Source organism: Callorhinchus milii, unplaced genomic scaffold, assembly GCF_018977255.1.
Source record: "Callorhinchus milii isolate IMCB2004 unplaced genomic scaffold, IMCB_Cmil_1.0 Scaffold13, whole genome shotgun sequence".
Lineage (NCBI taxonomy): Eukaryota > Metazoa > Chordata > Chondrichthyes > Chimaeriformes > Callorhinchidae > Callorhinchus > Callorhinchus milii.
The window spans coordinates 17,649,261-17,675,692 of NW_024704754.1; the positions used below are offsets into that span (position 1 = coordinate 17,649,261).

The 26,432-nt window shown below is 51.7% G+C and overlaps 1 protein-coding gene across 2 annotated transcripts in view; it reads right to left on the reverse strand.

Annotated features, from left to right (window-relative positions):
• arap3 (ArfGAP with RhoGAP domain, ankyrin repeat and PH domain 3) overlaps positions 1-25,948 on the reverse strand; it is a 29,664-nt gene extending 3,716 nt beyond the window's left edge. For both annotated transcript variants that reach the window (XM_042339952.1, XM_042339951.1), the window contains exons 1-31: positions 25,781-25,948; positions 25,033-25,088; positions 24,043-24,104; positions 23,305-23,390; positions 21,666-21,929; positions 21,143-21,212; positions 20,238-20,358; positions 18,907-19,091; positions 18,054-18,160; positions 16,931-17,130; positions 16,305-16,390; positions 15,622-15,804; positions 14,920-15,088; positions 12,789-12,920; positions 12,080-12,233; positions 11,576-11,678; positions 10,501-10,699; positions 9,518-9,581; positions 8,879-9,042; positions 7,365-7,577; positions 6,932-7,037; positions 6,477-6,624; positions 5,842-5,910; positions 5,111-5,185; positions 4,503-4,620; positions 3,841-3,969; positions 2,682-2,818; positions 2,315-2,400; positions 1,370-1,405; positions 1,043-1,106; positions 71-207 (exon numbers count right to left, since the gene is read on the reverse strand). In XM_042339952.1, coding sequence (XP_042195886.1) covers positions 71-207; positions 1,043-1,106; positions 1,370-1,405; positions 2,315-2,400; positions 2,682-2,818; positions 3,841-3,969; positions 4,503-4,620; positions 5,111-5,185; positions 5,842-5,910; positions 6,477-6,624; positions 6,932-7,037; positions 7,365-7,577; positions 8,879-9,042; positions 9,518-9,581; positions 10,501-10,699; positions 11,576-11,678; positions 12,080-12,233; positions 12,789-12,920; positions 14,920-15,088; positions 15,622-15,804; positions 16,305-16,390; positions 16,931-17,130; positions 18,054-18,160; positions 18,907-19,091; positions 20,238-20,358; positions 21,143-21,212; positions 21,666-21,929; positions 23,305-23,390; positions 24,043-24,104; positions 25,033-25,088; positions 25,781-25,944 — 3,887 coding nt within the window. In that variant the 5' untranslated portion in view covers positions 25,945-25,948. The remainder of the gene's footprint in view (positions 1-70; positions 208-1,042; positions 1,107-1,369; positions 1,406-2,314; positions 2,401-2,681; positions 2,819-3,840; positions 3,970-4,502; positions 4,621-5,110; positions 5,186-5,841; positions 5,911-6,476; positions 6,625-6,931; positions 7,038-7,364; positions 7,578-8,878; positions 9,043-9,517; positions 9,582-10,500; positions 10,700-11,575; positions 11,679-12,079; positions 12,234-12,788; positions 12,921-14,919; positions 15,089-15,621; positions 15,805-16,304; positions 16,391-16,930; positions 17,131-18,053; positions 18,161-18,906; positions 19,092-20,237; positions 20,359-21,142; positions 21,213-21,665; positions 21,930-23,304; positions 23,391-24,042; positions 24,105-25,032; positions 25,089-25,780) is intronic.
• Between the last annotated feature and the right edge of the window lie 484 nt (positions 25,949-26,432).

Genomic DNA, 26,432 nt, shown 5'->3' on the forward strand with positions numbered 1-26,432 from the left:
GTCCAGATCAGCCGTGATCTCATTGAATGGGTGAACAGGCTCGAGGGGGTGAGTGGTTGAGTGGCTGTACCAGGTTTGGTTGGCAGAGACCATGATGGCATTGCTGTCGTCGCCGTGGATGGGGATGAGAGGCATGGTGCCAAATTTCTGCTTAGACATGTCCGAGGAGGAATGGCGTCTCAGGATCGTAGGTCGGAGATCGTCGTGCTGAAAGGAAAGACGGAAGAAACTTGTTCCAAAAACTTTACGGGCTATCGCCCTGCTTGAGACTCCATCGCTCCTGGGGTATCGCGAACGTTTCACAACATGCCCCGCCATCGGCGGTCAGGCCTTTCAGCCTCTTCGCCCCCTATCCTTTGGAACTGCATTCCACAGTCCCTCCGCCATGCCCCCTCCCTTGCCTCCTTCAAGGCCCGGCTCAAGACCCTACTCATCGACGCGTCTTCTGTCACCCTTCTACCCCAACCCACTCTGCCCTCCACCTCCCCTGATCCTAACTCCAGGCTCGGGTCCAAATCCCTGACTATCCAGCGCCTTGGGATGTCCTCCCGACATGAAAAGCGCTGCGTTAATGTCACTTGTAACTTTATTGTGCAGCAACCTCAACTTCTGCACCAGGGTCAAGTGCTGGAGCTTTTACAAGCAAAATATTTCTTGGCTGCATGATGGGCACTATAGAAGTGCAAATTGTTGCTGTTGAGGTTTGTTGACCTGGAACCTCCCTAACTCTCCGACCTGCTGACTCCCAACCCCAACCCACTGTCTGTTGCCTCCGCTCGACTGTGCAAACACAAGTTGTTGTGGTGCTTCTTGTTTAGAGTTTGGGGTTTACTTTTACAAGGTCCCCCACTTCGACGTCACAGACTGAACAACAAAGACGAGGGAGGGAATAGCTTTGTAAGAGAGTCTCCGAGCCTCGCCTTTTAACACGTGGGGGAGATGCCTCACAAGCTGATTCGAGCTTGCTTGCCTCCATCTCTGGAGGGAAGGGTGTGGGGCAACCCAGATTGAGATGTCACCACGGAACGGGTTGACCGCTTACCTGAGCTCGGAGGATACTAGCCGCCCATTCCCACATCTCCGACTGTCCAGAGCAGCACAGGAACCTGCAGCAAGCAAACAACAAGCTGTTGTTGTGGGTGGGCCAGCGAAGAGAGAGGCATTGAAAGCATGAAAGAGCATGGAAAGCAGGGAATGAGACTGTGGTCTCAGCGAGGTGGAGATTCGGCTTTGCTCTTAGAACACGAGGCCGGTGAGACTAACACCGGAGGAGGACTGAAGAGAGTCGGGCGATGAGATCAAAGACCACATTTTAGAAGATGGGGCGGGAGGGTGGGATCGGGGAGGTGGGCGGAGGGAACGTACTTACCACTGCTGCTTTTCAGAGAATAAAGTAAAGCCCCACCTGTCAAGGAGAGACGAGAGAGCATCAGTGCGGCTCAGGGAGAAAACAGGAGATATTTGGAGAGACGGAATCTCCAGTGAATGCGCATTCTGACAACAATAAGCCCACAATGCGTGTATCTCAGAAGAAAGAGGCTATAAACTCCGGGAATTAATCATAATAATCCTTGCATTTGATCCAGCGCCTTTTACATCAGGAGGACGTCCCAAAGAGCTTCACAGGATGTACGGTAAAGTGGAGGGACTGTGTATTTTGGGGGAGAACGCAGCAGCTAATTTGCACACAGCCATGGAGTGAGTGACCGGTTTTATTATAACTGAAGAGGAACGAAGAAACAATTTTTTTTAACCCGCAATAGGCTATCAGGGCCTCACTGAATAAACATTGCTGCTGAGACAGGAGTGCTTGAGGGTGGAGATTCTGGAAGGATGAGATCAAATGGGCAAAGGACCATCTTCATCTGCACCTCTCCTGTGATCACTTGTTACTCTTCCTCAGAGCCTCTCCAACCCGTCAATGTGCTTTGCGGAGGTGGGAATCCCACAGGCCAGATAACATTGGGTCTCTGACGGTTTCCTTACTGCACACACCTCTGTAAGTAGGAACCCGGTTGTTAGTCGATTGGCGGATCGCTTTCCAGTGGGTAATAATCCCTCAAAAGAATAAAAATCGGCCACTCAATCCACGACTGTTTGTGGGGGGACGCTGCTCTGCGCAATTGGCTGCCGCGTTTCGCCCACAAACTATACAGTCAATTCACATTACAGTATATTCTGTGAAGCGCTTTGAGACGTCTCAACGACTTGATAAGGCGCCGTATCAAATCCCAGGATTATTATTATTGTTTTAATTATTATTCTTGTTACGTTTCCCTCTTGCCGCTTCGCCGGCTGTTGCTGCTTTACTCACTGGACCGACGGAGCTTTCAGCTTCTTCTTGATGCCCAGGTAAACCTTCAGCGAGAGGAGAGGCCATTCACGTTCTGGCTTGGAGCTCTGCGAAGGAGAATCCAGCGGGAAGCATGTCATTAGCAGCGACACCGATCGAGGGGATGTGGGCAGGGGGTGAGGTGACGAGTTTCCGTTCCCCTTGGGTTGGCCAGCGTCAGAACAAAAACACCAGCTGCTCCCTTTCTCCTCCCTGACCCAAGAGCGTTGAGGCCAATTGCTTGCACTTACCCCCACACCCCAGAAGAGAAGAGGAAGAGACGTTTATGATATGACACGTTTATCCTTCATCACACGCCCGAACCCCCGAGAGAGTTTACACGACGTACCTTCTTTTCCTTAAAAAGGAGAAGCTTCTGATCCCGTAACACAAAATATCGCTCCTGGAACTTGTTGCTCCCGAGGAGTTTGGGCGGTTCCTCGCGACACTTGAGGACCCCACACTTGGGGATGTCGCTTTTGTTACCTGTTAGAAACAAGCCCACAAAACAAACGGAGGGATCAGGATGCGGTGAAGCGGGAATTAGTGACCACTGGGTACCGTCAAACTCCTTCACTCCTCCAGGTCTTTGGAAGTCACTTGCGCATTGGTTCGTGGCCACCGGAGGGCATTAGTGTGGTTGGTCACTGTAACGCCTCCGTTCAACAATGGCAGCACATTGGTTCATCGGCAGGTCCTGGGAGGGCCGACCAGTCATCGGGAGCAGAGAATCCTCCCTCACTCAGCTCCCGTTATCCCCGCAAGCCAAAGCCCTAACGGGTAGGGTGGTCCGAGCTGGACAAGCAGCGGGAAAGCTGCCCAGACAGGGCTCTCGATGGCAAGCCGTGTGGTTTTAACTGGTTTAGACTCCAGCAGTTACCCCATCGCACACTCTGGGCGCCGATCCCCCCCCCACCCCAAGCCTTGGCTCTCGCCAACCTGCGCCTAATACTGTCTGGAATTAGGTAAGCGGGATGTGTCCCTCCAGGGAGATCGAGAGAGAAAGAGAGAGAGGGAGAGAGAGAGAGAGAGAGAGAGAGCGCATTCCATTCCAACAATCTATCTCTGGGATTTCCATGTGTAGGTGGGATGCAGGGAAATCTCAGTTGGGTTTGGAGACGGTGATGCGTTTCTGTGTGTGTCAGACACCCGGCTGACCCCCCCACGCCCCCACCAAAGAAATATTCAACAAAAACTTACATTCATTTAACGGCCAACATACGAGGTAGTGTCTCCGAGCACTTAACGTTTAGAGCACTAACCATTTCTCAAGACCCGACCAACACTGGGACGTAAATTACAGCAAGATTATCAAGGCTCCTGAACCACACCGGACTTCCTCTACCTTTCTCCTCACGCCTACCCCCCATCCTCCACAATTTTTCTGACCTCCAAACCCACGGAGCCTACTAATAAAGGTCTGCAAACGCAGTTTCTTCCCTGCATCTCAATTAAACTCGTCTCTCTCGTCCGTTCTCTACGCTCGTGCTCCGAATAAAGAGCCTTACCTGAATAAAGGTTGCCTCCTTCCACAGTTGGGAATTTCTTGACTACCAAGTAGGCCGAGCTGGGCTCTGCGAGCTTGCACCACTGGAGAGCTTGCTCCAACACTTTTTCCTTGGGGTGTAGTGGGCGTTCTGCGGAGACGGCAATGCCAAGTTATTGTGGTGCAGGTTTGGGTAAGAGCAGAGAAAGCATTGGGAATGTGAGACTCTGAGCGAGAGATGTGGAGGGGGAGGTCATGGTGGGCGATACCTGGTTCCTCTGAGGTCATGGTGGGCGTTGGAAGGACTGTGTGTTTTGTAGGCCAATGCGGCAGCCAATTTGCGCAAACAAAGTCATGCATTTTGTCCTGCAAACAGCCATGAAGTGAACGACCGATTTTTATCTGGGGGATTGTCGGCTGGGACACTGGGGGAGAGATCGGGGCGTCAGCCTAGGATGTGAGCTCAAAGTCTCCGAGGTGGAGCTTGAACCCACATTCATGGACCCAGAGGCCTACAGTCTGAGGCAAGGCTGACACCTGAAAGTAGGGTTCTGAATTCAGAGAGAAAGAGAGAGCGAGAGAGTGCGAGAGAGAGAGAGAGAGCGCACGAGCACGACACAGAGATCTTTTGGGGGTTGGAGATACAATACTTGCAACATTTCGCAAAGAGATTCAGAAACTGACCGAGTTCTCCGTTCTCAATGGCTTCGAAAGTGACCCACATCTCCTTCTCTCCAGCGTGTATGTTCCTCATGTCTAGCACCTGGTTTGTCAGTTCCTCTGAGGTCATGGTGGGCGATACCTGGCGTTTAGTGTTAGAAAGTGCGGTTAATAATCCTTGCATTCGATGCAGTGCCTTATCGCGTCTTCGAGGCGTCTCAAAGCGCTTCACAGATTATACTGCAAAATGAATCGACTGTGTATTTTGCGGGCGAAACCCGGCAGCCAATTGCGCACAGCAGCGTCCCCGCAAACAGTCGTGGATTGAGTGACCAAATTATTATAATATTTTTAAAAAGGGGACTATTACCCCCGGAAAAACAATCCGTCAATCGACTAACAACCGGGTTCCTTCTTACCGCCGGGCAAACAGAGGCGTGTGAGTGGAGTAAGGGAACCTGCCTAAGGTTTCGCCCCTTCCGGGAATCGAACCCGGGTCCTCTTGCGAGAGCGAGAGCTCTAACCACTGAGCTACGGCACTGAACCCACACAACAGGCCTGCTGTCCTGTTGTCTCGGGCGTGACACCTGAAACGCTGGCTCTGTGACTTGCTGGACACGGGCTAAGCTCACCTTGAGCGTAATGCAGCAGTCTGACATCTTCCTCTCAATGTACACCTCCATTATCAGGTCCCCGGCCTGCGAAAGCTGGAAGCCAAACACGGACACTCAGATCGGGTCAGTTCGCACACGTGAGAGGGGGTTATTCTCTCTCTCTCTCTTTTCCCCACCATCTCTCTCTGTCTCTCTCTCTCTCTTTCTCTCTCTCTGTATGTTAACCTCCCTCTCTGCAAAGTAACCACTCTCTCCTACGTGTTCAACACCAACTGTGTACGAAAAACACAACGGGGTCTAGAATGCGACATCTCCCAATCTCCCAGTAAGCGAAGACCCTCAAACCCCCACAACTCCCCCTCCACCCCCCCACCAACACACACATAACACCCACTTACTTCCCACCCCCTCCCCCCCCCAGTCTGATAATACACGTGGTCCTGCCTTCAATGCCCTTGAAGAGTGAAAGAAATCAGCGGGAAAGCTTTCTAGACAGGCGCTCTCTCTCAATGGCAAGCTATATGGTTTTAACGGGTTAGACTCCAGCTATCTATCTCTGGGATGTCTATGTGTAGGTGGGAGACGTGGAATTCTCAGTTGGGTTTGGAGACTCTTAAGCAACGGTGATGGGTTTCCATGTGTGTCAGACGCTCGACTGAGCAACATATAATCTATTGTAATGTCCTCCGTCAATGGCTACCGACTCTCAAGTGCCTCAGCTCGGCGGAAAATCCCTGCTGTCCACCCACCTGCACGTCTTTCCATGTAGTGATCAAACTGTTCTCCAGATCCATCTGTGTCACTTGTTCCTCTTCAATCTGCCGCACATCAAACAGGACCCTCAGTGCAGTCGTGTACAGTCACTCCCTCACCCCATTATAACAACCTGCCTCTCAGCAACTTGGAGATGGGCCTTCGAGACCAGGGAGCTGTTGGTGGGCCTTCCAATGAGCAGCCTGGCTCAGTTATTTGCTTTCACCTCTGGCTCGGAAGGTTGTGGGTTTTTAAACCCAAAGGTCGGGACTGTAAACTTGGGGCTGATATTCCAGTGGGGTGCTGGGGGAAACCCTCCTTTGGATGAGACGTTAAGCCAAGTTTCCGTCTGCACCTTCAGACGGATGTTAAAGATCCCACTGCGCTATTCGAAAAGAGAAGGGAGTTCCTCCCCTGGGACATTGCTGTGCGCAAACTGACTGACCGCTGCCTTTACCGACAAATACAGTCACTACACTTGGCAATGATTAGCTGTGGAGCGCTTTGCGTGGGACCTTTTGATGTTTTAGGGGCTGTGTCCAATGCGAGGAGGAGTTGTTATCTCTTATCACCACCCTTAGTCATGTTCCCTCCAGGAACCATCGCCCCCAAAAAATGAGCGTCGACTCACATCAAACACCTTCACGTAGTTATCGATGAGATCCTCGATCACCTTGACCTCGTGCTCCCCTTTGCCGTCCGTCTGAAACAAGCTGGGAGCGAAGAGCAGCGAGAGGTTCTTCGTGCACATCTGGTTCAGGGATGCACACTTCTGAACCCTAGCGGGGAGGAGGAGGAGGAGGAGGAGGAGGAGAGACGGAAAATTAACACCCTCATCCTCGCAACTCCAGGCTCGACCCATCCGATCTCAAACCCTTCCAGAACACCCGACCCTTACCGTCCTCCCATCACTGCAACAACCATCCTTCCCGGAACCTGCTCCAGACTTCGATTACCCTCACGGGATAAAGACAAACTTCCTGGGACCTCAACTCTAACTATAAACCCGCATGAGGGACACTGCGTCAATGCAACTTGTTCTTGTTGTCGGTGCGTCTGAAAGTATTGTTGTGGGTTTACAGTTACCTGTACAGGTGACCGATTAGGGCAGCGAGAGTTATCCTGTTGACCTTGGGAAGCAGGTTAATGATCTCCTTGTATTGCTTCAGTCGCTGGGGTTTGTGTGGAATCTCTGAAGCGAAAGGGAAGAAGGTTACGCTCACTCTGTCGGGTCTCTCTCGAAGCCCTTTGTGTCTAAACGCCTCTATTTTATTCCCGTTAAACAATAATATTATTATATTATTATTATTATTAATATTATTATTGTTAACCGACATTCTCAGCTTGGTTTGGATACTCTCAAGCACGGCGATGATGAGTTTTCGTGTAAGTCAAGACCCCCGGTTGACCAGAAAATGGTTTGAATCGTTGTGATGCCAGTTGATGTGGATGTGGAGCTCTCTGCTTATTAGTATTATTATTATTATTACGATCCTGTGCGTGGGTGACAAGATTTTACCGGCTGCCTCCTTCCACTGGGGGTGAAGTTCCATCATAAACACCGGATCATCGATCTCTCGGAAAAACCTCTTGAGGACATCGGTGGCGTCCTCGATGAAGTGCTCTCCGGTTCGCAGCCTGACGTTCCTGGCGTCTTTCCGAAACTCGTCCATCAGCAGCTTGATGCGAGACTTTGCCCCGTTCTTCCTGTAAATCCCTTCGTGTCGCAAGCCTGTCACGTACAACACAATCCATTTGAGTCGGGAGGACGTCCCCGGGCGCTGGACAGTCAGGGGTTTGGACCCGAGCTAGGGGTTAGGAGGGTGGGCCGAAGGCCGAGGAGGGCTTTGAGAGACACGCTTTGAAGGAGGCGAGGTTGGAAGACAGGCAAAGGGAATGTGGGATGGAGTTCCACACAACAAGGGCGAGGGGAGGGAGGTTTAGGCTACATCACCCACACGCCACTGTGTTCGCTTGGCGTGGCATCAAAAGACCACCCCCCCATCGACTGGCATCAGACGCCACAGCCCTCGTTTGGAAGCATCCCACCAGCACAAGAAGCTTACGTCGGGTGAAGGAATAATACAACGGTGGGGGGGAGGGCGGTGGTGTGTGGGGGGGGGCAGTGGGAGACTCTGCCATTCTGACTTTGGCCAGTAGAGGGCGATGTCACTGTGGCATTGGCCAGTAGAGGGCGACGTCTACACTGATATTGGCCGGTGGAGAGTTCACGTGAAGGTGTGAGATCCCACCCTGTGCTGTAGATGCTCGACTCCACTCAGGCTCTGCCTGAGGCTGAGATCAGGTCCTCCACGGAGCTCTCGATGGCAAACTGAGCGGCGTCAGCTGGTTAGACTCTAGCAGTTTACTTTAACCCAAACCCACGCTCTGGGGTCCCCCCCACAAGCCTTGGCTCTTGTCAACCTGCGCCTAACACTCTCCGGAATTAGGTGAGCAGGATGCGTCTCTCCGAGAGAGAGAGCGAGAGATAGAGAGCATTCCATTCCAACTATCTATCTCTGGGATTTCCGTGTGAAGATGGGATGTATGGAATTCCCAGACACTCTTAAGCACGTTGCTGGGTTTCCGCTTGCGCGCGGGTTTTCACACAGCGAGTTGTTGGGAGCTCGAACGCGTTGCCTGAAAGGCTGGTGGAAGCCGATTCGATAACAACTTTCAAGAGGGAAGCGGATAGGTATTTTGGGGTGGGGTGGACAAGTTTGCCGGGCTGTGGGGAGAGTGCGGGGGGAGTGGGAAGAGCTGGTAGCTCTTGCGAAGAGCCAACACAAGCACGATGGGCCGAATGGCCTCCTTCTGTGCGGTATAATTCTATGATTCTATGTGTCAGACATCCAGCTGAGCCCCCCACCCCCTTCCAAACCCCAACCCTCCCCCCCAAAAAAACCTCAGCTCCTCGTCTCACCCCCCTCCCCCCCCCACTCCTCCACAGCGAGCTCTTGACCCGTCACCAGTCACGGTTTGTCAGTAGGCCGTCCCCTCAAAGCCCCCCACCCCCCACTGACGCTCACTCACCGTACTGGGTGATGAAAGCTATGCAGCTGTCCACGATGATTGGGATGTCGTTGCGGCTGAGCTGCTGGTCGCACAGCGCGTTTCCCCGGCTCCCCGCGGCGCTCTGGATGTCCCGGCACCAGGCGGTGTAATCCAGCCGGGAGATACCGCGCAGGTACAGCGTTCTACACCGGCAACGACAGTCATTAACGACAACAATCCTCGCATTTGACGCAGAGCCCTCTCGCCGCGACTTCGAGCCGTTCTCAAAGCGCTTCACAGGATATCTATATGTGTGCGCGTGTGTTAAGTGAACGGACCGCGTATTTCGTGGGCGAAAGGCGACAGCCAATTGCGCACGGCAGCGTCCCCACAAAGAGCCGCGGGTTGAAGCGACCAAATTTTTTTTTCAAAGGAATTATTACCCCCGGAAAGCGATCCGCCAATCGATTAACAACCAGGTTCTTACTTACTGTTGGGTAAACAGAGGCGTGTGTGTGTGTGGAGTAAGGAAACTTGCCTATGTTTCGCTCTGCCCGGGAATCGAACCCGGGTCCTTTCGGTTGCGAGTCGAGGGCTCTAACCACTGCGCTACAGGACTCCACCGGTTATTGTGACTATTATAAATTTGCTGTAACGATAATTTTCAGTTAGCTTTACCTTTCTTTTTCGACCAGACGCAACATTTCTTTCTTCTCACTGTTTTCCTGCAGAGTGGTGAAGGCTGTTGTGAGGTGGTAGGGGGGTGGGGGTGGGGGCGGTGGGGGAATGAGGAGAAGGGGTGGGGGGGAAACGATGAAAAGAGAAACTGTAAGAAAGTCCCAATATAGTGGGGGTGGAGGGGTCAAAATTAAACAGCAACGACTACTTAGGTTAGAGACCTAGAGCGCCTGACAGTGGCGGAGCACGACACTGAGCCAGGTGGGGTGGGGGGGGGATGTTCGTTGGGGCGGAGGTGACCGGAAGCGCGGTCGAAGAGGAGGGTGGCACGAGCTGAAGATGGGGGAAGGAGGGGGCGAGGCGGAGGGATAGCGGGAGAGTGTTCCAAAGTTTCCAGAGGGCCGCAGTGGCTGTTCTTTATCTTAAATTGTTTCGAGCCGGAGAGTTGTTACGGTCTGGAATAATGCACTGCCCGAAAAGGTGGGTGGAAGCAGATTCGATAATAATAATAATAATTATGATGATAATAATAATCTTTGGGTTTGATATGGCGCCTCATCACGTCTACGAGACGTCTCAAAGCGCTTCACAGGATACACCGGAGCGTAGAGGCTGTGTATTTTGGAGGAAAAACACGGCAGCCAATTGCGCACAGCAGCGTCTCACGGATTGAGTGACCAAATCATTATCCTTTTAAATTTTTTCTTCTGGAGGGATTTTTACCCTCGGAAAGCGATCCGCCGGTCGACCAACAAGCGGGTCCCAACCTACTGCTGGGTAAACAGCAGGCGTGTTTAATAATAGCTTTGAAAAGGGAATCGGATGGGCACTTGTACCGGAAAAAAATATGCGCGGGGCTACAGGGTAAGAGCAGGGGAGTGGGAGAGACCAGTTGGTAGCTCTTCCAGAGAACCGGCACAGGCACGATGGGCCGAACGGTCAATTCTCTGATTTTACAAGGTCTGTTTCCCCGTGAGACTCACTCAGCTCCTGGAGGCTCTTCAGGTGGACGGTGTCCTCCAGCATTCCCCCCTCGTCGGAGCAGAAAATCAGGTTGGATTTCTTCAGCATGAACCAGCCTTCCTTCCACTGCTCAGGGTTGCTGAACGATCTGTACTGCAGTCTGCCGATTCGATCGAACTCCCTGTCCAGCAGGCTGTGTAAACTGGGGCAGGGGAACCCCTGGGTGTGCGACAGAGAGAATCACAATGTCAGCCAGAGGCAGATGATCGCTGTAACTCGGCCTCTCCTCCTGTTTCCCCACCAGCTTCCTCCAGCGTGTCAACAGGAAAACCAACATAAATCGGGACCGTAACCCTTTAACGTGAATTACGCAAAGTAAGGAGTGACAGGCAAACATTGCGTAACTCGTACAAGATCCGATTCGATCGATAATCTACACCGTGCAAGCGGACTTCAATGCCAGCAGGTAACAACAACAGCAGCAACAACTTGCATTTGTATAGCGCCCCTCACGCAAGATAGCGTCCTAGAGCGCTTATCATGTCTGTGCTGGGGCTCGCTCCCCCCACCGGAGCTCTCTACTCTAACCCCATATTAGGATTAGGGTGACACACAGACACAGTAAGTGCTCATGCGTCGACGGGTGAGACCGTTTCCAGTGTTTCGATGTGACTGACCGGGAAGTGCGGAGTTAGGAGACGATTTGCTTCGTAAAACATGACAAGTGCAAAGAAATTTCAGTCCGTTTTTTGGTCGGAAACTGAATGGGATTGAATACACGATTTAGGCAATGGTATAAATGGCATAAAGACTTACGGCAGCTTTACTGTATGTCTAAACCTCATACAACTCGTATAATAATAATAGTCCTTGGATTTGATGCAGTGCCTTAACACATCTTTGAGACGTCTCAAAGTGCTTCACACAATATACTGTAAGGTGAATTGACTGTATGTTTTTGCGAGTGAAATATCCCTGGCATGTTTTACTGTGCTGTGTAATTTTTCCGGCCGCAGGAGACTGAGCCCTCGCTCAGTCCGCTGGCTCGGTCAGGCTGGCTTGAGGCCGGCAAACCGCCGGGAAGCTGGGAGTTACCTTTGAGATGGAGCTGGTCCATGATTGCAAGGTATCGGGGTTGTCGGTGCCGAACTGGATTAGCTTCTCGGACGACATGAAGATCTCAAACGTGTAGCGGAATCTGGAAACGTAGAATCATATGAATCACGTGCATCACAACAATCATCCTTGCGTTTTGATCTAGCGCCTTATCACGTCGTCGAGACGTCTCAAAGCGCTTCACGGGATACACTGCGACTGTGTGTTTTGTGCGCGAAACCCGGCAGCCAAATGCGCACGGTGACTTCCCACAGACAGTCGTGGATTGAGCGACCAAATTATTATTAGAATCGTGGGATCCTGCAAAGAGCAATCCAGCTAGTCCCACCCACCCCCACCCCTTCCTCTTTCCCCCACTAGCTTTGCAAGTGTTTTCCTTTTCAAGCCCAAGCCCAATTCCTGAGAGAGAAGGGCAGAAGACTGGCTGAGTAAAGGTCCGAGAAGGATTTAAGTGGTATTTAGTAATCAATAAGGGGATGGTACCTGTCTGTGGGACCCGGGCTGGTGACTGACTCCGGCCTGCTCACTCCAAGGCACACGATCTCCCTCATCTCGATCTTTCCAACCGGCTCGCTGCTCTTGTCTGTCTCGTAGAAGAGGAGGAACTTCTGCACGGAGCACCACTGTTTCTGGAACTCTGACGTAGGGAGGAGAGCACACACACACACACACACACACACAGGGAAATCACTGACAGAACGCAGCCGGGGTAACAATAGTAATAGTAATCCTTACATTAGGTACGGAAACCTTTCACGTCAGGAGCATATGTCCCTAAGTGCTTCACAGGATGCACTGTAAAGCGAAGCGACCGGATGTTTGTAGGCGGTCGGTTTGCGGACAGCGACGTCCCCACAAACAGCCGTGGAGTTGTTGGCAGCCCAGCTCGGCACGGGGGCGCGGTGTAAATGCAAGTTGTTGTTGTTGTTGAAGTGACTTAAGTGAATGACCGATTGTATCGCTGGGGGTGGGGTGGTGGTGGGGTGTGGGGGGGGCGGGGGGGGGATTGTTGGCCAGGATAGCGGGAGAGAAACTCTGTTCGCTTTTTCAACAGCGCCCGCGTGTGTGTGAGTGCGCGTGTTTGTGTGTGTGTGGGTGTGTGGGGAGGGGGGTGTGTAGGTGTATATGTGTGTGTGTATGTGTGTGTGTTACGTGTGTGTGTGGGAGGGGGTCTCAGTGTTGACCGATTTACCATCTTTTGACTTCTTGCTGGTGGGCAGCCGTGTCATGGCTGACGTCTTGTGCAGGTAACCGCAGTGCACTCCGGGATACGTGATCTCATTGTAAATGTTCGCGTTGCCGGAGGAGCCGGGATTGGGAAATTCTGCCGGGAACAAGGAAAGGCAAAGGTCACTGTCACGCGCGGTCCCTGGGAATAAAATCAGCAGCTGCGCAGCACTGGGTCACCGGAGACATCGGGAACAAAGGAAGCTCTTTGGTACGTTCGCTCTGAATAATAATAATAATAATAATAATCCTTGCATTTGGTACAGAGCCTTATCACGTCGTTGCTCTTCACAGAATATACTGCAAAGTGCAGTGACTGTGTATTTTGTGGGCGAAACGCGGCAGTCAATTACCCACAGCAGCGTCTTCCCACGAACAGTTGTGGATTGAGCGACCACGACTTTTTTTTTTAAGGGATTATTCTTTTCCCTGGAAAAGCCATCCACCAATTGACTAACGATCGGTTTCCTACCGACTGCTTGGGCACACAGAGGAGTAAGGAAACTTGCGGAAGGTTTTGTCTCGCCCGGGAATCCAAACCAGGTCTTCTCGCTTGCGAGGCGAGGGTTTTTTTTTTAAACCTCCACGCTGCAGGATTCCACAGCCCGGTTCAATCAGTGGGGGAAACAGTCAAGGGGGTTACTGTGCTGGCAACGAACTGATTAAATAAGGCTTAATTATTTTCAAAATGTCCTTTGCACGGAGCGAGGCACATTTTGGCTGCTTTGATGGACTGAGATGCATGTAGCGGAGGCAGAATAAACGCTCCCAGGTTTGTTTCCCAGTGCGTCTACTTCCACTGATCTGTTTCCATTGCATTTTTGCCTTGATGTGGGCACAATCGGGTTTGGCACATCGACAGATCGCCACTAACACACCGGCTCTCAGGAAAGTAATAGCAGAATTTGCTTCAGAAGTTTGTGTGGCCAAAGGCCAAAAAAATTGGAGCTGGCTTCAGCCTCGTAACACGGTTTAAAGCCTTAAATCTTAAGGTAACGGAGAAACAGGGAACATTTCTCAAATAACGTCGTAACTTTACATCAGAGCATAAGAATTTGCTGGAGGAAAGAAGGCACGGGTCCATCCAGTTCACCTTCCACCAACCAGGCAGTCTCATTCAAATGTCCTCCTCCTGGAGGAGCGCTTTCCTGCTTACCCAATTCTGGAAAGTATTAGGGCGTAGGTTGGCAAGAGCCAAAGCTTGGGGTCCTCAGAGTGTGCGTTGGGGTAACTGCCGGAGTCTAACCATCTTAAATCGCACAGCTTGTCTTTGGTACCGCTGTCTGGCAAGCCTTCCCGTTGCTTGTCCAGCTGGGACCACCCTATCCGATAGGGCTTAAACTCGGACTGGATTTGAGAATTTTCCAGAACTCGCACCACGTAAATCCAGGACAAGTTGATGCCCTGGGCTGAGAACTGACAAGGTGAGCCTCGGGGCCCAGTGAACACGAATCGTATTCACCGGGTGAATTTGTTGGTGGCCCAAAAAAGGGGGTGTAGAACGCAGGCGGGGCTAATATATCACGGAACAGCAACCATTTTCCATTTGTACAGACGGATTTCATGACGGACATTTCAAAGCGCTTCGCAAAACCAGCGACATGGCCTTCGTAGTTCCCTGCACACGCACACGGCAGGTTTCCATTAGCAACATCTGCAGCTTGATTTCCTGTAAACTTCCAAACTGGCTCTCTGGCTTGGCTCGTTCCAGGAGGCTGGAGCACATCAGGCTAGATGTGATCGGGGGGGCAAGGGAGCGGTGGTGGGGGGGGGAATCGTTTTTGACGCCGTTTTCTGCTGCGTGCAGGAAGTGATGTCGGCGGTCATCTGGTGACCTGGAAGACGGTTGAGTAGCGATCGAGCTGCCCCGTTAGGCGGGTGGGAATCTTATGCACCCGCCTAAGAACTGCGTTGTAAGAGGGGTTAGGAACGCAGGAGCGTAGTCATTCTGTAAGATCTCGGCTGTTCTGTACCTCAACCCCAATTACCCGTCCTTGCACATTATCCCTTGATACCCTTTTCTACTGCATGTCCCTATTTTGTGTGTTTCCGATGCTTATACATTGTATTTGGAGTCCGTAGGGTTTGACAAGTACCTGAGTTCCTTGTGGCCAAGTGGTCCAACCCCGGCTGTTGGGTGGGGTTCTGTAGTGGCAGATAAAATATGTTGCTGCCATCGGGTTCCAATCCCATACTCTCTGCTTCGGAGAAGATGTGCATCACTGCCTGGAGGAGACTAGGGCCACTTACAGCTGTGCAAAGAGCCTGTGTGTGTGTGTGGGGTGGGGGTGGGGGGGGGGGAACAAACTATAAAAATCAACAAGCTGATAATAATAATCGTCTTAATAATCCTTGCATTTGATACAGCACCGTATCACGTCGTTGAGATATCTCGAAGTGCTTCACGGAACATCCCTCCCTTAAAGAGTAGTGACTGTGTATTTTGTGGGCGAGACGTGGCAGCCAATTGAGGACAGCAGTGTCCCACAAACTGTTATGGACTGAGCGACCAAATTATTATTATTTATTGCTTTGTTTTCTTGAAGGGATTATTGCCTCCGGAAAAGCCATCCACCAATCAACTAATGACCTGGTTCCTACTGACTGCTCGGTAGACAGAGGCGTGTGGAGTAAGGAAACTTGACTAAGATTTCGCCCCGCCCGGGAATCGAACCGTGGTGGAGGGCTTACGAGGCGAGGCAGGACTCCACGGTTAAGAACTAAAGGACTTTCCTCAGTCAAGTCAACCCGTGGCTTGATAAGCAAGTCACTACACAGACGAGATTAGATGTTGTTACCTTAAGCAGCTCCTCCTGCATCGTGAACCTGGGATGAGGTTGCCTGTAGATGCCAACTCGGTATTTCATTGTGATGAATGTTCGACGTCTCTCTGCTGTAGCATCTGTATCCAACTCTTCCCCCGGAGTCAACCGCGCTCCCCAGAACCTATTGGCTTTCTCATTGCCCAACTCGATGAACAGCTACAGGAGAGGGAGATGGGACACCAAATATATAGCACGTGCCACTCAGGTCTTCAGATGGGCTACTTCCGTTTCGCACCTTATTTCAGTTTGACCCACTGACCCTACGGCTACAGACATAAGATAATAATACTAATAATAATCCTTACATTTGACTTAGCGCCTGACCACGCTGTTGAGATGTCTCAAAGCGCTTCACGGGAATACGGTAAAGTGGATTGATTGTGGGTGGTACTCTGTGGGTGAAACGCAGCAGCAAATCACGCACAGCGGTCGTGGATGGAACTCGTTCAGTTTTTTTGAGGGATTATTACCCCCGGAAAGGGATCGGATGAAGAGGCCCCTTCGGCCCATCTGACCGGCTCGTCCCGGCCTCAAGCGCCTTTCCCGGCAACAACCTGCCTGGAAACTGGCCCACGCTTGCGTTCGATTACTTTAACGGGCAGAGAGAGAGTCGTCTTCTCTTGCACTGGGACACGGATGGGGATGAGCGAGCTAACCTGCACGATTTCGTTGGTCCACACGCTCGTGTCCAGCTTCAGACTCTGCACTTTGGAAACGGTCGTGCCCAAACCACGGTGCTCACCTGTGGACAAATGCAGTCGCACTCAGTACGATGATAAAACTAATCCTTCCGTTTCACACAGTGCTTTATCACATCCTCAAAGCCTTACCGAGACTCGTGGGCTTCACATTATGTGACGTGAAGTGGATTGACTGCCTATTTTGTGGGCGAAACGCGGCAGCCAATTGCGCACAGCAGCGTCCCACGCATACAGTCGTGGATTGAGTTCAATTTTTTTGAAAGCGATCCCGCCATTCGACTAACAACCCGGGTTCCTACTCACGGATGGGTAAACGGAGGCGCGCGCGTGTGTGTGTGTGTGGAGGAAGGAAATTTGCCTAAGGTTTCATCCCGCCTGGGACTCGAACCCGGGTCCTCTGGCTCATGAACCGAGCGCTTTAACCACTGAGCTACAGGACCCCACTTGCATTAAGCGCTCCGCGCGAAGGACGCCAAACAAATGCAACCTGTTGTTGTCTCCAACCTCAGCGGTGAATCATTTCTCAGGTCAATGATTCCGTGGCCGCTCTCTCAACGCTGAGAAGTCTGCGTCCCAGTTACCTGCGCACTTTTTGCAGATGACCACACACAGGTTAATGGAGGCCCAGTCGGGGTTCAGGGCTCTGCAGTCCGCGCACGTCTTGTTGAACTTGTTGGACCAAATCTTCTCGGCCACCTCGTAATCGGAGAGGGTCTCGGCGATGGAGTCTTGGAGCGCTCCCACCCATTCCTTCTTCTCTCGTTCGGACTCCGCTGTGAAACTGCAGCCATCACCAACAAGGGGGTGGGGTTCAGTTGGGGTGGGGGGAGGGGGGTTCAATAGATATACAGTGAACCTCACGTAAGTCATATCCGTTGGGACACGACATTGAATAAGACATGCAAAGCATGAGTTATAAATATAAATAATAGGAATGTGGAACTTCTAGACTATTATACGATTTACACAGATCAGACTTAAACGAGTTTTACTGTATCGATAATCCTCGCGTTCATTACAACGCCTCATCGCTCTGTCCTAACGCCTCCAAGCGCTTCACGCTGTTAGGTATGTATAGAATGGCCGGTTTGCATGCGCTTGGTCCATTTAATGATCGCCTGAAGGACGGCACCTCCGAAAACGCAGAGCTCACACCACCCCACCGCCCCACCCTCCCCGCAGCGCTGCCCTGGTCTGGAGTGTCAGCTTTGACTGTGAGCTCAAAGTCCCGACGGGGAACTTAAACCCACAACCTTCTTCGCAACGGTCGTTTCGAGCCCTGAGGTACTATTCGTTCCTTTTCGTAGGAGCTCTGCATGAAATGCATTCTAATAGCAACAGGTTTCCTTTGATACTGTCGTCCTCTGAAGGTTTTTTTTTAATTACCTGCTATCCCCAGCCCTTGCTCAAAGTATTGCTGGCAGCTCAACTGCCAAACCATCTTGGTTTGCTCACAACAGCGCAATCTGTGCCAAGCCTCAGAGCAGAACTGAGAGGGTGGGGAGGTGTCAGTACCAGTGACCTGCCTCCACCTAACTGTGCAAAGCACCGACAATAATAATCCTTGCCTTTGACTCAGCGCCTCATCACGTCTTCGAGACGTCTCAAAGCGCTTCACGGGATTTACTGTGCGGCGAATCGAACCGTGCGTATTCCGCGGGCGAAAATAGAGGCCGGGAACCGGGCCAAGGCAAACCCATTCACCTGAAGGTTTTAAAAGGAGTGACCAGTTCAAAGTTCTTGCGGTTCCCGTCTCGGATCGTGATGCCCTGTACCTCGATGGTCGTGATCCCGATTCCGGTTTTGAAGCTCTGCGAAGCGAAAGCAAAAGGTCGTTGGGGGACGCGAGCGATATCTCAGGCCGTTTCTAACGGAAGTAACGGCAGCGTCTCCGAATCGCGGCAAAGTTTCTCGGGAAGTCAGGCTAAACCGCGATGTTCAGCTTGTTGTGTCTGCGCTGCCACCTCCCCCCCACCCCCCACCCCCCCACACACCGGCCCCCGGCCAGAGCAGACATTATCATTATTAATATTTATTTGAAAGTTGCCATTTTTTGGCGTTAAATGTTTGTTAATAATAATAAATAATAATAATCCTTGCATTTGTCGTTACGCGTCTCATCCGGAGGACGGGGTCTCCGACATCGCAGCGCCCCCCACTCCCCCCCCCTGAAGTTTATTGACGTCTCAGCCGAGGTCACGAGCTCCAAATCCCGACGCGGGGCTCGAACCCACCATCTGACTCAGAGGCCAGAGCGCTACCGACTGTGGGCGAAACGCGGCAGCCGATCACTCACAGCAGTGTCCCGCAAGCAGTCGTGGTTCGAGTGACCAATTTATAACGATTATTATTCATGTCTTTGAAGGAATTATTACCCCCCAGAAAAGCGCCTACTCACCGCTGGGTAAACGGAGGGGTGGGGAGCGAGGAAACCTTTCCCAGAGTTTCGCCCTGGGCCGGGAAATCCTCTCGCTCGCGAGAGCTACAGGACTGGACAACGATATTCACTGCCTGTGACCTCGCAAACCTTACCCCCACCCCCCCAACGTTTGCTCACCTGCTCGTTCTTGTGCAGCCAGAGGACATCTGTGCTGAGGGCCGCATACACCTTGGACTTGGACCCCTTCAGCTCCAGGTACCCGCACTTCTGGCAGAAGGTCACTGAGCCGACACGACGCCAGGACGAGAAGTGATAGTTCTTCACCGCGCTCTGCAGGTGGGCGCACCATTCGTTTCTCTGGGCTGAAACACACACCAAAAAAAGAAATATTTTCTTTCCCCTCTCTCTCGGTCTCTGCCTCTCTCTCTCTGTCTTTCTCTCGAGTTCAGGAGCGAGGTCGAGGGCCGATGGGATCCATCGGTGTAGAATCGTAAAGGGATTTAATAATAATCCTCGCATTTGATACGGCCCCGTCGAGATGTCCCAAAGCGCTTCATGGGATGTACTGCAAAGAGAACCGACTGTGTGTTTCGTGGGCAAAACACGGTAGCAAATTGCGCACGGGGGTGTGCTGAGGGTTGAGTCACCTAAGTTTTTTGGGACGGGATTATTACCTCTGGAAAGCGATCCGGTAATCGACCAACAACCAGGCAAGCCGAGGCACGTGTGCGGAGTGAGGGAACTCGCCTAAGCTTTTGCCCCGTCCGGGTGGAATCGAACCCCGCTATCCACTACCGGAAGGGAACAGTCCCACAAATTTGACAGGCTGAGTGGCGAGCTATCGTGGAGGTCTGGAGGGTTTGTCACTCCCCAGACGGCAGCGCAGTCAGATACCAGTGGAAGAATTTAAAAGGCAAATTTGTGAATACTCGGTCAACGGTTCGTCGAGGGATATGGAGAGCGAGAGCGGCGAGAGTGGGATTGAGTTGTGGGTCAGCCACGTTATTGGAAAGCAGCGGGACCGGCTCGATGGGCTGAATGGCCTCCTCCTGTTCCTACGTGTGGTGGAGTTGAGGGGGAAGGGAGGGGAAAGGAGGGAGTTTCTCCTGGCCAAGAATCCTCTAAAAGCATCGACCGTTAGCTTGAAGGGGAATGTTATGGGCGCGGACGACTGGGCTTCTCATCGCCGCAGAATAATGCCAGCGCCTTTTCGGGTCTTCGGAACGTCTCTCGAAGCGCCTCTCAAAGCAAAGTGACTGTGCGTTTCGTTCGCTGAATCAGGGAGCAAGCACTACAACAACATGGCACAGGCTTCAATTCCTCTCCACCCCCACCGCCCACCCCCCCACCCCACACACACCCACACACACACACATTGGTAGCCAGCTCCAATCGAGACTCTACCCTGTCCGAAGGGCGCCATATAAACGCAACTTGTCGTCGTGTCTCAACACAAACCAGCGTCTTGTTTTGAAAGGAGAGAGACCCCGTTCCCTGCCCGCACTCACTCTCACTATCGGCCCGAAATGTAAATATTCTGTGGCTGGTGACGACTTCAAACTTGTTCTCTCTGGCTGTTCTTGCCATCTGGATGACACTCAATGGGATCACGCCTTTAGGATAGGGGTCCTGGGAAAGAGAAGGAGAAATAAGTGCGCAGTCACATTGGCCTGTGCGGCCTTTGGAGAGAGTTACTTCACAGAGCGCACGTAAAGGCCGGCTTTCTGCTGAACAAATGCGGCTGTGAATCAGGACCGAGCCACGACAGTATCGCAATTGGCATGATTCCAAACGTTAATCACAAACTTATCCTTCCGTCCGTCCGTCCGGCCGTCAGGGAGTCTTATCATCTGGTCGGAAGGTCTGTGGGCTTCACAGGATTGGCTGTGAAGTGCAGTGACTGTGTGTGTGTGTGTGTGTGTGTGTGTGTGTGCGTGTGTGTGTTTCACTGTGTTTACTCGGTCTCTTTTGATATTTGTCTTCAAAAAACACCGTAATCATCCTCGCGTTCGGAGTCCTGCGCCTTTCACGCTTGACAGCACGAGCACCAATTTGTCAGGACTGCCGCAGTGTAAGCGAACCAGTGAACCCAGGGGTAATAAGACGGTGCCTTCAATCCGTATTCAGAGATGCTTAATGCACAAAATAACACAGGCGAACCAACAACTACAGCTGGCGTTTACCCAATGCCCTTCACTCGGGGCAGCGTCTCGGAGCTGACGCTAAGCCGGGGGGGGGGGGTGGGGGTGGGGGAAGGAAGAGGTGACCATAAGCACGGTTGAAGAGCAAGGTCTTAAGGCATGATCTCGAAGGAGGGGGGGAGTGGGGGGAAGGCGGAGGGATTGAGGGAGCGAGTTCCAAAGGTTCAGTACGACAACCTCCATCCTGTGGGTGCTGGTTGCGACCATCTCACCTTCTCACTGTTGAAATACATCAAACATTTTCCGTCGAATTTGATGTAGCGCCTCTGGAACACGTAATTTCTAGGCCGGAAAAAGGAAAAATCGAGAGCTGTAATTAGCGTTAATAATAATAATCCTTGCATGTGGTTATTAAGGGCCTTATCATGTCTTCGAGACGTCTCAAAGCGCTTCACAGAATGTACTGTAAAGTCAAGCGAGCGAAACGGGGCGACGTCCCACAAACAGGCGCAGATTGAGTGACCAAATTATTATTATTTAAGTCCTATTATTTAAATGACTCACAACTGGGTTCCTAGTTATTGCTGGATAAACAGAGGCATGTGTGGGTGTGTGTGTGAGTGTGTGTGGAGTTAGGAAACTTGCCTCAAGTTTCGCCCTGACATGCCCGGGAATCGAACCCGGGTCCTCTCGCTTGCGAGGCGAGTGCTCCAACCACTGAGCTTACAGGCCTCTACGCGATGGCTTATAAATGTCGTCACTGATCTTTTTGGATATGATAGTAACGGCTCTCACCCCTGTGGAGAGAGTTTCTCCAGCCAGTCGTGCTTGACGTTGGCTAGTTCGGGCACAGCGTGGAAGCTTGCGTAAGGCGATATCGTTAAGTCCTCGTCGATGTCTTCTTCCACGCAGCAGCGCTGGGGTTGAGGAGGCCTGGCATCGACGTGGTCGGTTTGAGCCTCTCCCACCGTTGCGTAGCCCATGGCGATGCTGTCTTCAACCCACGGCTGCTGGGGCGGCGGGAGGCTGACCCGTTCGCCTTCCCCCTCAGGGCTCTGCCTACATGAAGCACATCAAAACCCAGACCACCGCGAGATGTTCATTTGTGATCAACATTGAAGCATTTCAATTCCCCCCTTCCCTTCCCCCCCACCCCACCCCCCACCTCACCCCTTTCCAACACAGGAGGCCTCAAAATTCTACCTCCTCTTAGCAACATAGGAACAGGAGGAGGCCATTCAGCCCCTCGAGCCTGTTCCGCCATTCCGCATGGCTGATCTGTACCTCAACTCCATTTACCCGCCTTTGCCCCATATCCCTTGATGCTCTGTCTGAGGGAACTTAGCCTGAATGATGTTTGCCTACAAACAACAACAACAACAAGATTACATTTGTATAGCGCCTTTTCACGTCGGAAGGATATCCCAAGGCACTGCCACTCAAACCACACCCAGGTATGATCTGATGGTTTGGATGCTTTACTGATGTTGGGTAGAAATATCTGGGTTCGATTCCCAGGAGGGTGAAACCTTGGACAAGTTTCCTTACTCCACACACCTGATAATAATCCCTCAAAAAAAAATAAAAAATTGGTCATTTCAAACCACGACTGCTTGTGGGACGCTGATGTGCGCAATTGGCTGCGGCTTTTCGCCCATAAATATACCGTCAATTCGGCTTACAGTCTATTCTGTGAAGCGCTTTGAGACGTCGAGAAGACGTGAAAAGCGCTGTATCAAATGCAAGAATTATTATTATTACTGTAAAGTAAATTGACTGTATACTTGTGGACGAAACGCGGCAGCCAATTGCGCACAGCAGCGTCCCCACAAACAGCCGTGGATTAAAGTGACCAATTTATTATTGCTTTTTTTATTGAGGGATTATTATTCGGCGTGTGGACTGAGGAAACTTGCCCAAGTTTTCACCCTGCTGTGGGTCCAGAAGAAACATATGACCCTACAAATGGTATTGAACAACCGCAGACGTTAAGCAAAATGTGCTAAAGTAGAAATATGAAACCACAAAGGAAAGAATTTCCTGTTAAGTCATCACAGACAGAGAGCAGGCATCCTCTCGCTGGCAGTCGCTCTGCCTGAAAGAGAAACTCGGTTCTGGCCTTGACACAGCCGATTGAAAGGGGAAGAAATTAAACTTTGTGCCTACGTGAGAGGCAAGGGAATCGAGGGGATTGGGAGGGATTGTGGAGTAGTTGGGCTGAATGGCCTGTTTCTAGCGCTGCAAAGCTCTATGTTATTTCGTTCTCTTTGTGTGCAATTTGGGGAGTTTTTAAACCGCAGCCTTAACTTAAGTTAAGGAGTGTGTGACCAACGTGAAGTTCACTGACGGGACACAGGAACAGACAGATTAACAGGCAATAGAGACGGGCTATAAGGCAATGGCCAGACTGTAGTCTGTGCCTCTCCAAACGTACCGAAAGGCTTTTTCCTTTCCTTGCTCTTCCTTCGTTGGACCAGGCTCCTTGTAATCTGCCGTTTGCCCTGAATCTTGCGTATCGTCCTTTAGAAACAAAACAAAGACATCAACGAGGGTTGTTTCTCTCTCTCTCTCTCTCTCTCTCTCTCTCTGTCTCTTCTTTCAGGCCAGCGCCCTAAATTTCATAGAGACTCTCTCAAAAGCCACCCGAGATGGATGGATACATGATACGCCAACGGAGATGAGAGTCGAGATTAAGAGAGAGAGAGCGAGAGAGAGAGAGGAGGAGAAACAGAGAGTATGGTCCTGTCTCCATGACAAGGTCAGCCCATAACACAAAATACAATGTCAATTCACTTTACAGTATATCCTGTGAAGAGCTTTGTGATGTCTCGAAGGCGTGATAAGTCGCTGTGTTACTCATGCGATAAAATTCTGCTGTTCATTTCAACATATAATAAATCTTACGGGCTCTCCACTTACTACTGAGAGACAACGGAAAGCTCGTTGAAATTAGCTCGAATGATCCAGGTATTTATTGAGGTCAGCGATTAATGAGCTTATCATTAAAGTTGTGGATGTGACTGTGAATGCACTGACGTACTCTCCAAAGAGAGTCATTGGAGGGATAAGGGCCTGTGTCCTGAAAGAGTCTCAACTGTTAAGGATATTTTGCCTGCAAAATATACAGTCACGACACTATTATTCCTAATAATTACAATCTATAAACTCCTACCTTGTGCTGAGAGCTTTCAATGAATCCTTCGTAAAGCAGGTTGATCGAATCCTCCAGCTGATCTGAAGACACGAGTAAAATGCAAAGGATCAAAATAAAAATAATAATAGTTAATTAAAGGCCATGACACCAAGAGTTACAAAGCAGGCTGGAGTAAACCAGGCAGATAAGCGTCGGGTATCAGAAGAAAAACATAGTATGTTTTATTCGCTGAAGGCAACTGAGACCTAACAAAAAAAAATTGGATTTTCATCTAATGTCTTTACCGACTGTGTGTCCTATTTACCAATTTTTAAGTCACTTATTGCTCATTTATCTACAATACTTTACATCTGATATCAGCCACGTCCGAAGTGCATATCCATGCAGATGCCAGCCTGGCTCACTGAGTTTACGCTGTTGACGTGAGTCAGATGGTCGTGGGTTCAAGACCCATATTGGGGACTTTGAGCTCGCAGTGTGGAACATAGGAACAGGAGGAGGCCATTCAGCCCCTCGAGCCTGTTTCTCCATTCTATTAGATCACGGCTGATCTGTACCTCAACTCCAATTACCCGCCTTTGCCCCATATCCCTTGACACCCTGACCTGACAAATGTCCACCTACTTCAGTCTTGACAATTTTCGGGAGAGAGTTCCAGATTTCCACTACCCTTTGTGTGAAAAAATGCTTCCGGATTTCACTCCTAAATGGCCTCGCTCTAATTTTAAGATGACGTCCCCACTTGTTCCGGATTCACCCCCCACCAGAAGAAATAGTTTTCTTTGCCGTCACCTTATCGAATCCCTTTACTATTTTAAACGCCTCAAACGGATCACCCCTCAACCTTCTAAGTCCAATGCAATTCAGACAGAGTTTATGCAAATTGTCCTCCTAATAGAACTTTTCAAGAGTTCTAGATTTGCACGATCCGTTAAGCGTACAAATATGTATATATATATTATATAAAGTGGTCAGGTAACCACCCTGGTTCCCACGGGAAAGCCTCACCTGGATATTCCTCCTCTGATGCCTGGCCTGGCAGTCGAGGCAGCCCCAGATTATATCTGTCCGTCAAACAGAAAGAAAAGTGATGGATCTTGTTTTTCAAAGTGGGGGCAGGTGTGGACACGCAGACATGCCAAAGAGCTTTCAGATTGGAACCAGCTGCTCAATATTATACACCCCCACCCCCATCCCCCCACCCCCCCATCCGCTCCTCTTCCCGCCCTGTTCAGGTGTGTAGTAGAAGTCAGGGGATGTCAATATTGACAGCTTGTAGTTATACGGTTCTCTTCATGGACAGTCTGGGATTTGGACCTGAGCTGGGAGTTGGGATCAGGAGTGGCGGAGGGCAAGTGGGGGGTTGGGGGATGGGGTGTGGAGGCACAGGAGGGTGACCGCAGACACTGTTGAAGAGGAGGATCTTGAGCCGCGTCTTGAAGGAGGAGAGGGAAGGGGGCGAGGTGAAGGGACTGTGGATTGAGTTCCAAAGGGTGGGGGGGGGGGGTGCAGAGTGGCTGAAGTCACGCCCGGCGATGGTGGGGTAGCGGCGGGCGGGTGACGAGAAGCAAACCGGAACCCGCTGTGCGGAGAGAGCACGGACAGGCGCGAAACAAAGCAAGAGGCGCCCCGCCCGCCCTGGTTGCCTGTTCTGTTCGCTCGCTAACCCCCTTGACTGACCCATTAGCGCCTTGGGACGTCCTCCCGACGTGAAAGGCGCTCTATAAATGGAATCTTGTTGTCGTTGTTGTATTACCTTTTCTTCTGCTGATGTGGGCCCGTGTCAGGCCTGGTCAGTGTCGGGGGTTGGGGAACCGGCCTGGTCTTGGTCGTCTCGAAGGTGTCAGTGCAAAGCGACTGCCTCCTCTCCGAGGAGGAGGAGGAAACCTTGGCCGTAGTGTAGAGCTCGTTGGCGACCATCTCCCCCATGAACGCGCTGCCGTGGGAGGGCATGAGCGGGAGGGAGTGGAACGACGGGGACGGCAGAGGAGGCCTCTCGTGGGCGCTGGCCGTGAGCGTGGAGAAGCTGGAGAGGGCGGGCAGGGAGCGGGAGCCGGGACCGGGCTGCTCGCACTCGCCTCCGCGCATGTTCCCCTCACCTCCAGCCCGCCCTCGGCTGAGCCTCGGGGGGATGGGGGGCACTCCGCTGGGGTCCTCGCTGCCCGTGGGAGGGATCCTTTCTCCGAGAGGCGAGGGGTCCCCCGCAGCGCTCGGTTCGGGCCAGTCCGCCCCTCCGCTGGCCAGGAAACCGTGGGAAGCCTCGGGATATTCCGGGAGGCGCTCCGACACCGGCTTGGGCGCCGGGTGCTGCTTGATCAGCAGAGTGCGGGGTTTGGGAACCGGCCTGACCGGCGGAGGTTCCGCCTCGCCCTCGGCCTCCGCGGGCGAGTCGTTGCCGGAGACCACTG